Source organism: Rhamphochromis sp. 'chilingali' (genome assembly GCF_963969265.1).
Source record: "Rhamphochromis sp. 'chilingali' genome assembly, chromosome: 6".
Taxonomy (NCBI): domain Eukaryota; kingdom Metazoa; phylum Chordata; class Actinopteri; order Cichliformes; family Cichlidae; genus Rhamphochromis; species Rhamphochromis sp. 'chilingali'.
Window position 1 is genome coordinate 27,892,394 of NC_137933.1, and position 13,908 is coordinate 27,906,301.

General features: G+C 40.7%; 1 protein-coding gene across 2 annotated transcripts in view; it reads left to right on the top strand.

Moving 5' to 3' along the window:
- Positions 1-10,156, top strand: part of galnt2 (UDP-N-acetyl-alpha-D-galactosamine:polypeptide N-acetylgalactosaminyltransferase 2) — a 68,011-nt gene extending 57,855 nt beyond the window's left edge. Inside the window, exons 12-16 of one of the 2 annotated variants that reach the window (XM_080884711.1) lie at positions 1,283-1,375; positions 2,164-2,247; positions 3,304-3,457; positions 4,984-5,103; positions 5,197-10,156. In XM_080884711.1, coding sequence (XP_080740837.1) covers positions 1,283-1,375; positions 2,164-2,247; positions 3,304-3,457; positions 4,984-5,103; positions 5,197-5,352 — 607 coding nt within the window. In that variant the 3' untranslated portion in view covers positions 5,353-10,156. The remainder of the gene's footprint in view (positions 1-1,282; positions 1,376-2,163; positions 2,248-3,303; positions 3,458-4,983; positions 5,104-5,196) is intronic. The other variant, XM_080884712.1, reaches the window with a different exon arrangement.
- The last annotated feature ends 3,752 nt before the right edge of the window (positions 10,157-13,908 follow it).

Sequence of the window (13,908 nt, forward strand, 5' to 3'; positions counted from 1 at the left end):
TGACAAAAAGCCCCTGTGGACCTAAATAAAGTTTGCAGTGTGTGGTGTCTGTATTTTTGGGATGCAGGTGCATGAGAGTAAAAAAATCCTGCAAGACAAAGAGACTGCACATCAAAATAAACCCTTAAAATACCGTAATAATGATAGGGCATCTAGTGTCACCACGGTCGCTGGTAACCTTCAGATGTTAGAAGAGTTGTTTTCTTGAAGCTTCTCTTCCAGTAAGTGGAAGCCGAGTTTGGAAATGTCTAGAAATATGTGAGCCTCACTAAGACAAAACCACTGCTCGCTATTTAAAACTGCGCAACTCATGGGTTATAGAGAATTTCTGCAGAATATGAAAGGCTTCCGGCAAGCGCGTCATAACTTTTGCTTTTGACATCACATAAAGAGGCACTTAGTTTCCCTATAATTTGGTCAAAGCATTTACACTTTAGGGATTCACAGGTAAACATAATGAAGCTGATTGTACTGCAGTTATGGCTATAATTAACCCTGCTAGCAGTTTTAACCCTATTTTTAAGTCTGAACTGTGAAATAATTGCCTGAAAATTCACAAAAATAGTAATTGGAGTGCTTGTTTAACTTTCTCACTATGTTATCCTACTTTATGAGACACTGCATGAACCAGAGGAGCATATCTGTTCCTAAGAAACTGGATTGCAAAAATAGTGTTTGTGCAATCCATAAACAGTGAGGCCGATATAAACTGGTTCCAGTACTGAGGTTTGCAAACTGGGAGAGCAACAGAAGCTACTAAGGTCTCAGTGTTACCCCCCGTTGCTATAATCATCATTGCACTCTTTCTCTTGTCTTGATTCGGTCTAAGGAAGGACTGTTAGTGTCATACTTTGAGCTGCTCTGGACTGCAAAGATTGAGTTGTATTTTATTGACTCCAGCCGACACGTAGTCTGTCAGAAGTCCGTTACATCACTCGAAAAATAAAAATCTGACAAATTGTCAAATGTCACACGTCAACACTTTGTTTGGCAGCATGCACACGCTGTTGACCAACGGCTGCAATAACAGGGAAAATAAACACACATTCACATTTGTACAGCCAGGATAACTGTGCCCTCTGATGGCTGTCGGGGGGTGTATGAGCAGGCAGTGAGTGTGTCACAACCACCAAACAGACACGTCCATTCAGGAGTCGTGCAGTGTGACACATACCTTTCTGTCTTTTTTTTTTTTTTTTAAATCCTCACCGACTCTCGGTCTTATCCTCACCCAATGTCTCCCTCGCCTTTGTGCATTTTCTTCTTCTCACCCATCCATCAGGAACACAAGGAGAGCAGCAGAGGTGTGGATGGACGAGTATAAAAACTTCTACTATGCCGCTGTCCCCTCAGCAAGAAATGTCCCCTATGGGAAGTAAGTACTATGAAGTATTAGCCCTGTGGGAGTTGAACATAATAATGGAGCTGGATCATAAAATTACAAAGGCAGCCACTTGAATGGACATAATAATTATAATTGTACTGCCAATTAGCAGAATGTAAGCCATAAAAGGTGTAATTTTTCCCTTTTATACTTAAGTGAGGATGTTAATGTAGCTCAGAAGAGGACAAAAAGTCAGTGGCTGATTTACAATACCGGAAACGCTGCTGTTATTTATGCCCTAAAGGGATGACAACGCTCCTTAAAAAGGTTGGCGCAGGATTGTTTCAAGCGTAGTGACAGCGTCAGTCATCCGCCATTAAAAAAAAAAATACCTACAGCTGCTGAATGGATTGACATTCATGTTCTTTAGGGGGTGACACCTGCTGACTTTGTGATCCTCTTAGTTTTATGCCACCAGCAGGACAAAGTAAGTACTGTAAGTGTGTTAAGGAATGCTTTTCACCCTTATACTAGTTTCCTTCTGCTTTATGCCACACATCCAGAAGTCTACACAGCAATAAGCACTTTCGCATTCAACCAGAGTAGCTAGACAGCACTATATATGCTTATTATGTGACCTTGTGGGAACAGACTTGGCATCTCCCCTCTAGTGTCAGTCCAAACAGTTATATTTTCCCCAAAGGATCTAGACTCAGACATGCCCCGAGCCTCCACTCTCTCCCCTTACAAAGCGACTGACGAGGCGTATAATTTAAACATGAAACCACAGCTGATTCAACCCTTTAATTCTCTTCCTCCATCTCCTTCCTCTCCCTCAGTATCCAGAGTCGTTTGGAGATGAAGAAGAGATTAAACTGTAAGCCATTCAAATGGTACCTGGAGAATGTCTACCCTGAGCTGAGGTAAGAAAATGAGGGCAGTCTGTGCAATATGATGGAGCCAGTGTTACACTGCATGACATGTAATGTTGTATAATCAAAACTAAATTGCATTTACCAAATTGTTAGGAGACCACTCCTCAGCCAGAAGTTTGAAATATGACTTTGTGCTAATGTGTGGCGGGATGTTTTATACACAAATGAGACTGCAGTGACGCTAATGCCCAACCAGGAGTTATGATTCAAGGTCATTATTACATTTTCACAAGGTTCTCAGGTTCGCAATTAGTGGCTGATGTGAATGAGTCCACAAGTTCAGCAGAGAGCACCTCTGATTTAAATCTGACTGCTAGATTGCACCACTCCCAGCGTTTTTGCTACATTTTGCCTGAAGGTCAAGTTATGACCGCTGTCACAGACTCTGGTACTCTTCCAGGTTGTCAGATAGGCAAACCTTGAGCTTGAATGTACTTTTAAGTAAGTACAAAGTTGCTTACATCTAAATCTGTTGAGCAGCGTTGGTGAGAAACAAAGATTTTTTTGAGGATTACCAAAAAAACCCTTATTTTTAACACACCAGAATCACCATCGCACACTGGAACAGTTCAGGTTGTTTGGACCAAATCTTCTCCATCACATGTCTCAGGATAATAAAGTAGAACTACTGCTGATAGGTTCATGGGATTTCTGCATATCTGTGAAATGCACATGTGCAACTGGTCAGAGTGGGACTTTCAGAGAGCGTATTCAAATTTAGCATGAGCCTGGGGCATGGTGTATCACTGCACAGTGAAACAATCTTTAAAAGCATAAAAACCACATTAAATCTCAGGCATACTTCTTGCTTTTATGTTTTCACAGGGGGAAGAACATTAAAATTGCACCTTTTTAATGCTTCTAATTTGAATAATTTAACTTTTACAGAAACATTAAAGCCCCATTGTCCTGTTTTGTCAGAAGAAAATTGACTATTTTCCTCTCTTGCTGTATCTCGGCCTGTACGCTTTCTTTGTTTGGCTTTTTAACAGCTTGAAAAACTGAATACACGCTTCACTAACACTTTTTCGTGTGTGTGTTCAGGGTCCCAGATCACCAGGACATTGCTTTCGGAGCCCTGCAGCAGGGAGGAAACTGTCTGGACACCTTGGGTCACTTTGCTGATGGTGTGGTCGGCGTCTATGAATGTCACAATGCAGGGGGAAACCAGGTAGCGTTACGGCGAGGGGACACCCAGGTCAGCTTGTAAAATCCTAACCTTAGAGACTCGTGAGTGGCAAGTGGTGTACATATGGTGAAAGCACAGGGGGTATGATAAAGGATTTACGTATTTAAGGTCACAGTGCCATACTTAAAGTAAATGTATTGTAATCAAAAGGACAAAGATGTTTAAACACGAGGTTGTTAAGACAAGAGTAGAGCAGATCTATTGAAACTTTAACTTAAATATAGAGTAGTGCATAACAGCATTTTAACATTGTTCTTAGAGGAAATGTACAGCTCTTGGAGTACCTTGAGGAGGATACACACTATGTCTGTGTGTGTAAGTTTGTGGGGAGTGTTTCTGTCAGCAGTTTCTCAAATAGTTGAATCCTGAAATAGAATGACAGGTGTAGAGAAGAAAACTGCTGTCGCTTCGAGTCAGCGATCGCTGGCTTTTTTTGGATTTACGTGTCTTGTTTTACCCTCGTGGATTTGCAGGTCTTTACTGTTTCCAGTGTTGCTTCATAAATACAGCAAATACAGCTAAGAAACATATCTGCTCACAAGTGGAAAATGTTCAGGACATGTACCAATATTCCCAAGGTCAAACCGTGAAATATTAATGGTTGTGCAACATCCTTTAGAAGACGAGACAGAAGAGGAGACGCTTTGCTGTAATTCACAGGGCCACATTTGGCAAAAAGCAAACATGGTGCTTTATTATCCTCTTATATGAAAAACGTTAGAATTGGAAGAGGGTGTACTTTGTTTTTACTATTCATTTTTTAAAATGAATAGTAAATGAATGAATGAATTTTTTTTTTTTTTATTTCTACCAGGGGCAAAAAACAAACAAAATTGTGAATGTAGTCAGTAACAGCTGCGGTGCTGGGAGGGCAAAATGAACAACCTTGGATTTTGGGGGGTATGAGAGACTGGGGAGAATTTTAAAATGCAATTTTATCACCAAGCGGAAGTGGAAAACTGAAAAACTTGGTTATTGATTTTTAATCCCACATAATGAAAACTGCAAACAAGTCATTCGCTGTGATGTTATTCAATCCGTTCTAGCCATTCTCAAAGAGACACAATAGAAGTGAAGTACCACAAATAATGTCTCCATTTTATTCACACTCATACCAGGCAGTCTCTTTACTAAACTAACGGCCAATTATTATTGTTGTTATTGTTGTTATTATTATGGGTTTGTATACTTTCTAAAATTTATTTAAAATATACAGAGATTTTCTCAGCCACCAAGCTTTACCTGCTGGGTTTATTTAATGGCCTTAATGTGGCTTTAACATGGGCACTGTGTTCTCAGAGCAATCAGAGTCCTGCTTGTGAGATTTCCACAGGGAGCTCCAGATTCTCTCTATCACGATGCTGCCCATGGTGCCCATTTTGCAAAATACATTTTTGTTATTTTTCCTGTGTAAATAAGAGGAAAACATGATCATTACTTGATATAAAAGACGTGTTATTAGATAAAGCCTTGCTGAGAACATCCCAGCATGCTTTACGTGTACTAATATTTTACGTGTATCCATTTTTATAAAGGAATGGGCTCTAACCAAGGATAAATCGGTAAAACATATGGACCTGTGTCTGACTGTGGTGGACAGAACAGCTGGTTCCCTCATCAAACTACAAGGCTGTAGAGAGAATGACAGCAGACAGGTAAACACACACTGAAATCGCCTTTATTGTTGTTTATACCCCAAAAAAGGTACAGCGTTCAATATTTGTGACATTGTGTTGTTTGTCGTCCAGAAATGGGAGCAGATCGAGTCCAACTCGAAGCTTCGTCACGTGGGCAGTAACCTCTGCCTGGACAGCCGCAGCGCCAGGATGGGCGGACTCACTGTGGAGGTCTGCAGCCCGAGCCTCACCCAGCAGTGGAAGTTCACTCTCAATTTACAATCGTAGGGGGCGCTCCAGATCCCCGGAAGACTCGGTATAGCGAAGAGAAACACCTACAGACTCCTGAGATGCGGCTAAAAAGATGAATAGACTCAAGAAGAAAGACAAACTCTTCCTCCTTCTCCTCCTTCCTCCTCCACAGAGGTACAGCCAGTCACGTGCGCACCCTTCTCTCACCCATCTCCCTAAACGATGAGCCACGCGTAATGAAGGGAGGGGCCGGGAGACCCAAATGGAGTTAACAGGAACCTGACTGCATGTGGTGGATGGATGGTGGCGATCACGAGGATAAAGGAGACGAAGAGGCTTTTGTTTCAAAAATACATACCTCAGTGTTTTCTCATTGATGGTTCCAGCTGCAAACGGCGAAATTGTTCTTCTCCTTTCTTTAATGCTGGTGGAAAGAGAATTTTTTGGTGTACTTGTTTTATTTTCTTATTCATATTTTTTTATTTCTTGCTGTTAACTGTCCACAGAGACTTGCTTTTTTTCCTTCTTCTTCTTCTTGGAAGCATCCTGTAATGGCAGATGGAGCCTTCAGGTTGTGGTTTCGGGGAGGTGTGGGTTGTTGAGTGATGTGAAGGGAGGAAATGGACTCGAGGCCTTGAGCTTTTCCTCTCGTTTATTCTCACTGGTTTACAGAGTCAACCGAGAGAAAAGAGGCAAAGAATGCAGTTTTTCTACAGACTCTTTCTTGGTGGAGGTGAAGACAATCTGGGAGGGTTTTCGCTGCTGTGCATGGGGTTTTTTTCCCCCCTCAGAAGTGTTGTGAATGCCTCCCTGAAGATTTTCCTGTCTTTGGGCTGTAGTACTGGCTGCTGCAGCCTCCAATACTTCCACAGAGAAAATACCCAGAGAATAAGTCACCAGTCTCTCTTTTTTTTCCTTTTTCTTTTATTTTGGTTTACTTTCTAATCAAAAAATGGAACCAACTTTTAAAAGGATGTTTTGAGTTTCAGAAAGACCAGTGATTAAAATGGTTTTCTTTACATACTCTCGCTGCTCTGTGCCTGCTCCCCGTGGAGAGGCTCAGTTTTAATCTTTTTTTTTTTTTCTTTGTTTTTCCTGCACAGCTGCTTTCCTTTGCCTGTGTCTATATGTTGCCATTGTGGAACGTTTACTGTCTAACAATCACATCTAAACTGGATTCATGTTGCAGCTTGTTCTCCAGAGCCAACAGGTGTTGCCTGCTAATGTGGCATTTCTAATAACACAGTAATGAGATTACCAGTAATGTAGAGTTTGCATAGATGTGACTGAGATGATTGCTTCTCCTCTTCCAGCACTTTTACAAAGTTAAAGAAGAAAACTACACTTAGACCTTGCAGGAGGAACAATGCAACCCTGCAGCAAAGTAAAGTGGGGTTTGTTTGGGTTTTTTTAATTCATCGAGGTGTCAGACGTCCGTCTCTCTATTGACAACGGCAAACTGTGCTTATTCCAGCCTGAGAGCAGATTTCATGCAAAAAGAAAAGTCTCGACAAGTAGCGAAGCAACTTCTGACTGCATGTATCGCCGACATGTTTCCAGCGTTGCACTGAGTCACAGTGATTTACATCAACATATTTTTTTTTCCTCTAACTTTCCTGTTAGATGAGCCATCTGTTCTGAAGTTTGGAACTGCAGTAAACAAGGTTTTACTGTTTGTCCTCACTCTGTTTCTGCAAGAGGAGAGCAGATTTTTCTGATTGCACAAGCAGGACTGTGCAGCTTTTGCTGATGCAAAGTAGAAATAAGAATACTCTTTCTTTCTTTCTTTTTTTTTTCCTGCCACACTACTATGCAGATCAACAATATCTTGGTGTCATGAAACGGTGCAGTTTTTGTTACCAGGTGGTGTTACTGATACGATTTGCAGTACATTTATCTGTTTCCGAGTCCATTAACTCTTGCCTTTTAAATAGTTTGTTTGTTATGTTTTGTTTCTAATCTCCTTTAGGCTTTCACATCACTTCCTCATCTTCACTGCTATGGTCTCCTGTGCTGTTAGTCACCGATGAGTAATGACAGTGGAGTTTGGGAAAATTGCGCTTGATTAAATTTAGTGTGACTCATCACTTGGCGACCTCAAGGCAACTACAGGAACACAAAATATTTCTGAACAGATGTACAGTTTGGGTACAGGAAAGCTGAAATCTCAAGTCATCTTTAAAGTCGTGCGCTCTCTGCTTTTCTCAGTCCTTCCCGCTCTCGTGCACACTCACATCCGAAACTCCTTTGGTTTTATTTTATTGAGCCGCCAACTGACAAAGACAGCTGGCCTCGGTTGCTTTGCTGTCTGATACTTTTTTTTTTTCTGTGTACCTGTTTGCCTTGTCTTATATGTTCATTTATAAGTGGGGTGAGTGGAGCTGAGAAGGTCAGCTGAAGCTGCAGCTGGTTTGAAAAGCCTATCCTGTGACTTGACAGGTTGCTGCATTGTGCTGCAGGGCAGGGGACCCACAACATGGCACGAGGCCAGAGAGAAACTCAGGCAAGGCCCTGCTTAGAAAAATTTGGTGTTGCCTTTGATGCTAAATCCAAAGGCCCAAATCTGATTTCATGATGATGTGTTACTTTAAACATGGAAAAGTCTGGTTTGGTTTGGAAAATGCAAAACAAAATGAAACACTTTCAGTGTCTTAAGTAAGCATGGTTGCAATACAGGAGAAGCATTAAGTGAAATTTAGGTTTGAACATCAGTTTTCCATTTCAGTGTGTGCTGTGAAATCAGACGCTTCAGTGGAGATTTTAAAGGCAGGTTACAGGAGAAATAATCTTATTAAAAGTAGAAAAATATAAAAATGTTTAATTTAGATGTATTCTTGAAAGGGCACCATTGAAGTTTTTTTTTTTTTTTTTTTTTTTTTTCTTTTTAGCTGATTCTCAAAGGGTGTAAATGGGAAGATCTGTCATAGGATACATGCAAAATCTGTCTCGGTTTAGATGTGTGCAAGTACACATTTTAGTAGTTAGTTCATTTACTTTTTCATCGCCTTATCGTCTAGATTATTGCAGAAATTGTGCAGCCTCTTGAGTAGTGGTGATATCTCAGTCAGCATAGAATAAGTGAAGGTTTCCAACATGCTGAGGTTTTATTTAGTAGTTTTTAGCGCCCTCTATTGCCACACATGATCAGCTGCGAAACAAAAAAAGGAAGAAGGACTTGAGGTAGTTTCTGTCTTTGCTTTATAAGATCTCCATGTGAGTTTGCTACTCCGCAGAAGCAGACTGTGCTCACCTGAGTGACCATGTCAGTCCTGTCTGCAACAGTTCCCGTGTTGTCTGAAGCCTTTTCTTTTTAAAGCTAGTCTTATACTTGTCATAAGGTTTGCTATTTTATTTCTTAATCTTTTTTATGTTACACACAGAAGAAATGACTGTAACACTTAAGTGCAGCGCCTCATTTCAAAAGGATGGTTAAATGTTTACATCTTTTGCACAACGTGCCAAATTTCCTTTTCCGAATTTGCTGTATGATGAAGAATAAGAAGGGGTGAAAGTCTTTGGAAAACAGTCTCGGAGGACTTGTTCCGTGACAGGTTGCTTGCAGTGTAATGAGTATCTTCCCTCCAGTCTCAACTTGTAGAAGCCACTGTGGGCAGGACTGCTGTTATCTGCTGGTCTTGTGTCAGTTTTATGATAGAGAGAGGATTAAAAATGGTCGTTTGCGTGTTTCCATGTCTTAAAAACTTTAAAATATTCTTTAAAATATCCATTAGAGGAGTAACAACTCTGAAACATAGCTCAACAAAAGTCATCCCCAGTATCATATCATGGTTCCATCTTTTCGTAGTGCGTTTACCTGTTTGGAGCCATTTAATCAAAAGTTAAAGCGTGCTAGGCTGCATCACAATAATGCAGAACATTTTGTTTTGGTTGTGATCCAATTATGACCAAGTGATCTTGTGCGTATAAAAAATAATTTTAGGTATGAGCCAAAATGATGACGCACAAACCAAAAAATGCCTATTGAAATAAATTTACAAGGGAAAACATCGAGTAAGAAGAATATTACTGACAATCCTGCAGATGGTCGTCTTCTTTAATAACATAAAACGTGAGCTTGAGTCAGTAAATAAGAGCATCCTACCCACTGAGCCACTAGACATTATTTATTTCGCTGTGGAGGGAAACAAGGGGTTATTTGCTAGAGTTAAACAAGAAAAGGAAGCTTGAAGCAAAATCTTTGTGTTCGTTCAGCTTTTCCTTTAAACGGAGAAAAGTTCAGTCACGACTTGTCAAAAACCTGGGACGTTTTCCCCCTATCGGCCCACCTCAAATCCCCTCATAGGATTAACAGAAGAAGGGCCCTCTCTCTAATAAGTGAAAAGCCCTGCTGAGACATCCAGCTCAGGACTGCTTAAGCTTCTCCGTCTTCTACAAGCGGCTGTGCCAATGTAAATGAGTCGGGGCACAATAGGGGCAGATCATGCACAGCAGACAATACACTGTAAAAGTCTCATCAACTGGTAATGACAGATAATAACAGTAATCAATATGGGTGGGATATGGGGTGGGGTGTGAGCTGGTGGGTTAATGTGTTTTCTGAGAGGCATGTGGCTCTGAATGGCTGGTATTCACATTACGAGGTGGCTGATGCAACCCGAGGGTTCACACATGTAAAAGTGTATATTTTTGTATATACCTACATCAGTGTGTGTACAGTATGTACATATATACACAGTGTACTCAGCTGCAGTTCCTAGTTTTGTTGTCAGACTGTACAGCGCTTCTAACTGTTCCCTGTTTTATAGATAATGCAGAAATTCAACTTTGAATGAGGAGAAATGATTAACTTAAATAAATACATTTATATATATAAACAAAAGTGTGTGACGTGTTTTGCCTTTTTATTTTTGCTGTTCAAGTTTTGACAGTCGACAACCCTAAACATGCACCATATGTACAGGGATTAAAATGTTAAGTGTTGTTGAATCCATCTGTCAGCTGGAAGTAAATCCAGTTCTCTCAAGTTTTCCTTCATTGGTTGATCTTTTAGCGATTTGCAGTGTGGCAGCTGTGCATGAATTTTACATGTATTCTTAGGCTTTAATATTTAAAGAAGAAAAGTTTTCCATCCGTCAGTCAAGCATTGTAGCGCGCTGGCCGAGTGCATTAGTGTGAGTATTGTGCTACAAGGCAGCATATGAGTGACAAAGCAAAATTAATGCAAGACTTTTAGAAATGAATGATTTGGCAGCACAGTGTGACTCTAATAGATAATGACAGATAATCTACTACCAGTCACTTTATTAGGTACAGCTGATGTCTCTAGATTTCTACCGTGACACTTTGAGCCCCTTAGTATTAACTTTGACTATTGATTATGGGTCAAAGGATTTATTGACCACAGTTTACCATCTTCTGATGCCTGCTGCCATCAGGATTGAGTGCATCATGATTAGCAGCGTGGCCATGCAGCTGACAAATATAGAAACAGGTTTCTTCAAGATGACAATCCAATACAACTCAATCCAATAGAGCACCTTTCAGATGTGCTGGAATCATGGGTGTGTAGACAACAAATCTGCAGTTACTGTGTGATGCTATTATGTAACTATGGACCAAAATCTCAGAGGAATATTTCCAGCACCTTGCTAAATGCAACCCGATACTAGCAAGACTGACAAAATAAAGTGTCTCGTGAGTGTATATTATGTACATTATAAAGCATCCCTTGAATTTTAACAAAATGAAGACTTATATTTCTTCCATTAGTCTGCCCCAAATCAGATGTACAGCCTAAAAATATGACTGTATATTACACTACTCAAAAAATTAAGGGAACATTTTGAAAAGACATCAGATCTCAATGGGAAATAAGATGCTGGATACCTATACTGATATGGACTGAGTAATGTGTCAGGAATAAAGGAGTGCCACATTGTTTAATGGGAATTAAAATTATCAACTTACAAAGGACTGAATTCAAAGTCACCCCAAAAATCAAAGTGGAAAAAAATGTTCCAGAAGGTTAATACATTTTATTGCAGCAACTCAAAATAGTTCCCATTTGTTTGTATGGCCCCCATGTGCTTGTATGTATGCATGCTCTTAATGAGACGATAGATTGTCTGAAGGAAGGTCCAAGGAGCTGTTGCCAGGCCTGTCGAGGCCTGTGCGTCGCTCCATGGATGCGTTTCCCCAGACCAACGCTGACCCACCACCACTGATGATTAAAGATATTACAGGCAGCAACATTCCCCATGGCTTTTCCAGGCGCTTTCACGTCTCTCAAATGTGTTCAGAGTGAACCTGCTCTCATCTGTGAAAAGCACAGGGTGCCAGTAGTGGACCTGCCAATTATGGTATTCTATGGTAAATGCCAATCTGGCTCCATGATGTCAGGCAGGTCCCACTAGAGGATGCTGGGACTTCAGACCACCCTCATGAAGTCTGTTTCTGATTGTTTGGTCAGAGACATTCACACCAGTGGTCTGTTGGAGGTCATTTTGTAGCTCTGACAGTGCTCATCTTTAACTCTAGATACCCATCCTTCTTATGGGTTGAGGACCACCTTTGGCCTTGTCCAGCTCTCCTGGAATCTTCTCCATACTTCTGACAGTGCTGGGAGACACAGCAAACCTTCTGGCCATGGCACGTATTAATGCATCATCTTGGAGGAGTTGGATTATCTTTGCAACCTCTGTAGGGTCCAGGTATCGCCTCATGCTACCAAAAATGACACTGAACCTAGCTAAATCCAAAACTAGTAGGGAAAAAAAAAGTCAGAAAAGATGAGGAAAAAAAAAAATGTCAGTGATTTTGCCTGTAAAATCAGCATGTTTATTTTTGTCTCACTGTTGCCCCTCAAAGTGCACCTGTTGTTAATTTCATTAACACTAAAGCAGCTGAAACTGATTAACAACCCCCTCTGCTACTTAACTGACCAGATAAATATCCCAGAAGATGTTATACTCTGATTAAAAAGTGTTTCTTTAATTCTTTTGAGAGGTGTATATGGACTTACTGATCTATATAAGATGATGACAAATATAAATATATCCAGACTGTGTTCATCCTAAACCTTTGAGATAAATATATTTTAGGCCCTATGTATGTTTAGCACCACAAGAAGTCATTGACTTTGTGGTTTTCTTGGTGCTTCTCTTTTCTTTCTTCTCACCCTCCAACAACTCGATGCAGATGGCTGCCTCTCCCTGAGCCTGGTTCTTCCTGTTAAACAGCAATCCTTCCTCCCAGCTTTTCCCAAGAGGTTCCTTACAGGGGATCATCTGATTGCTCGGTTTTTCTCAGTAATGTGTGTTTTCATTTACATCTCTTGCTTCGTGTCCATGTCATGTTATACATTATTACCTTATATATATTTTGGATGTGTAACCAGGTCTTCCTGAACCTTTGGAACTCCTGGAGCTGTGCTACATTGGACAGATTAGCAAACTGTACATACGCACAGCTGACAAAATGCTGTTTTTCTTGAATCAGAGCAGCATAAGACCACCAAAGCTTGCATGCTTGCATCTATTTAGACTTCTTAAACTTAATGGACGCTGACACCCCCAACTCTTGGAAAGTCTTCTGGCAGGATTTTGGAGCTGACCTTCCCAGATTTACTCTCATTCAAGCTTATTTAGTCTCTCACTCGACCACTGAGTTCCAGGTGTTGATGGGTTGCAGCCTTGCGTTTGTTTGCAATCAAATTTAGAATATTATTTATTTAAAGACAGTCCTTATTATACCAGTGTGCTGTTACCTTGCTGAAGACTGCTTATCTAGTTGTAACTCACACTATTATAGTAACCTGATGCAGGCCCTCTGCATCTGTTCACATCCATGACTGCTTCCCTCCTGGAAAAAAAAAGTTTACAATTTTAGTAGTTATTAAGATCAAACAGGGTAAGAGTGCGCAAAAACTATTAAATAAGACCATAAAACAAACTTTTCCATTTAAAATCCCAGAAAGTTGATCGTGTTCATCTGGATGCAGTCTTTTCAGTGGGAGAAATGTTTCATCAGTAATCCATGTGACTTCTTTAGTCTGGAGACACCGAATAAGTCATCATCCAGGATTTTCTTACCTGGATTATTGAGGTAGGATCAAGACATCATGACATCAAGCTGCACACCAAGAGTGAGCGAAACATCAATTCCCTGATCCCTCTTGCCAGGTACTGAGAAGCCAGCTGAATGGAGGAATAAGAGCCAAGTCATTAATACATAAGGTCATCAGATAGCCACCTGAAATAATAAGACGTCCACAGGAAGAGATAGATGCTACTGATGTCAAGACACAAAAACTCGTCACAATGCACAGAGGTCTCCACCTGAAGTCCAGTCCAGTATCCTGAGGCTCTAAGAGCAACAGAAAGAGGGAGGGCAAGGATTAGTGCATGTCACTACAATCCAGGATGAAAGATGACACATTTGCAAATAGATCAGGAAGATCTCCAAGAATGCTTCAAGCAGCTGAAGATGGATACTGATGAGGAACAGGAAGAGGAACAATCATGGACAATCACTCCCTTGCGTGGGATGTATTATCGACAGAGAGAGGAAGTGGCTGACATCAAGAAATCCTACCAGTGGCTTAAGAGGTCAACTTTAAAGACAGTACAGAAG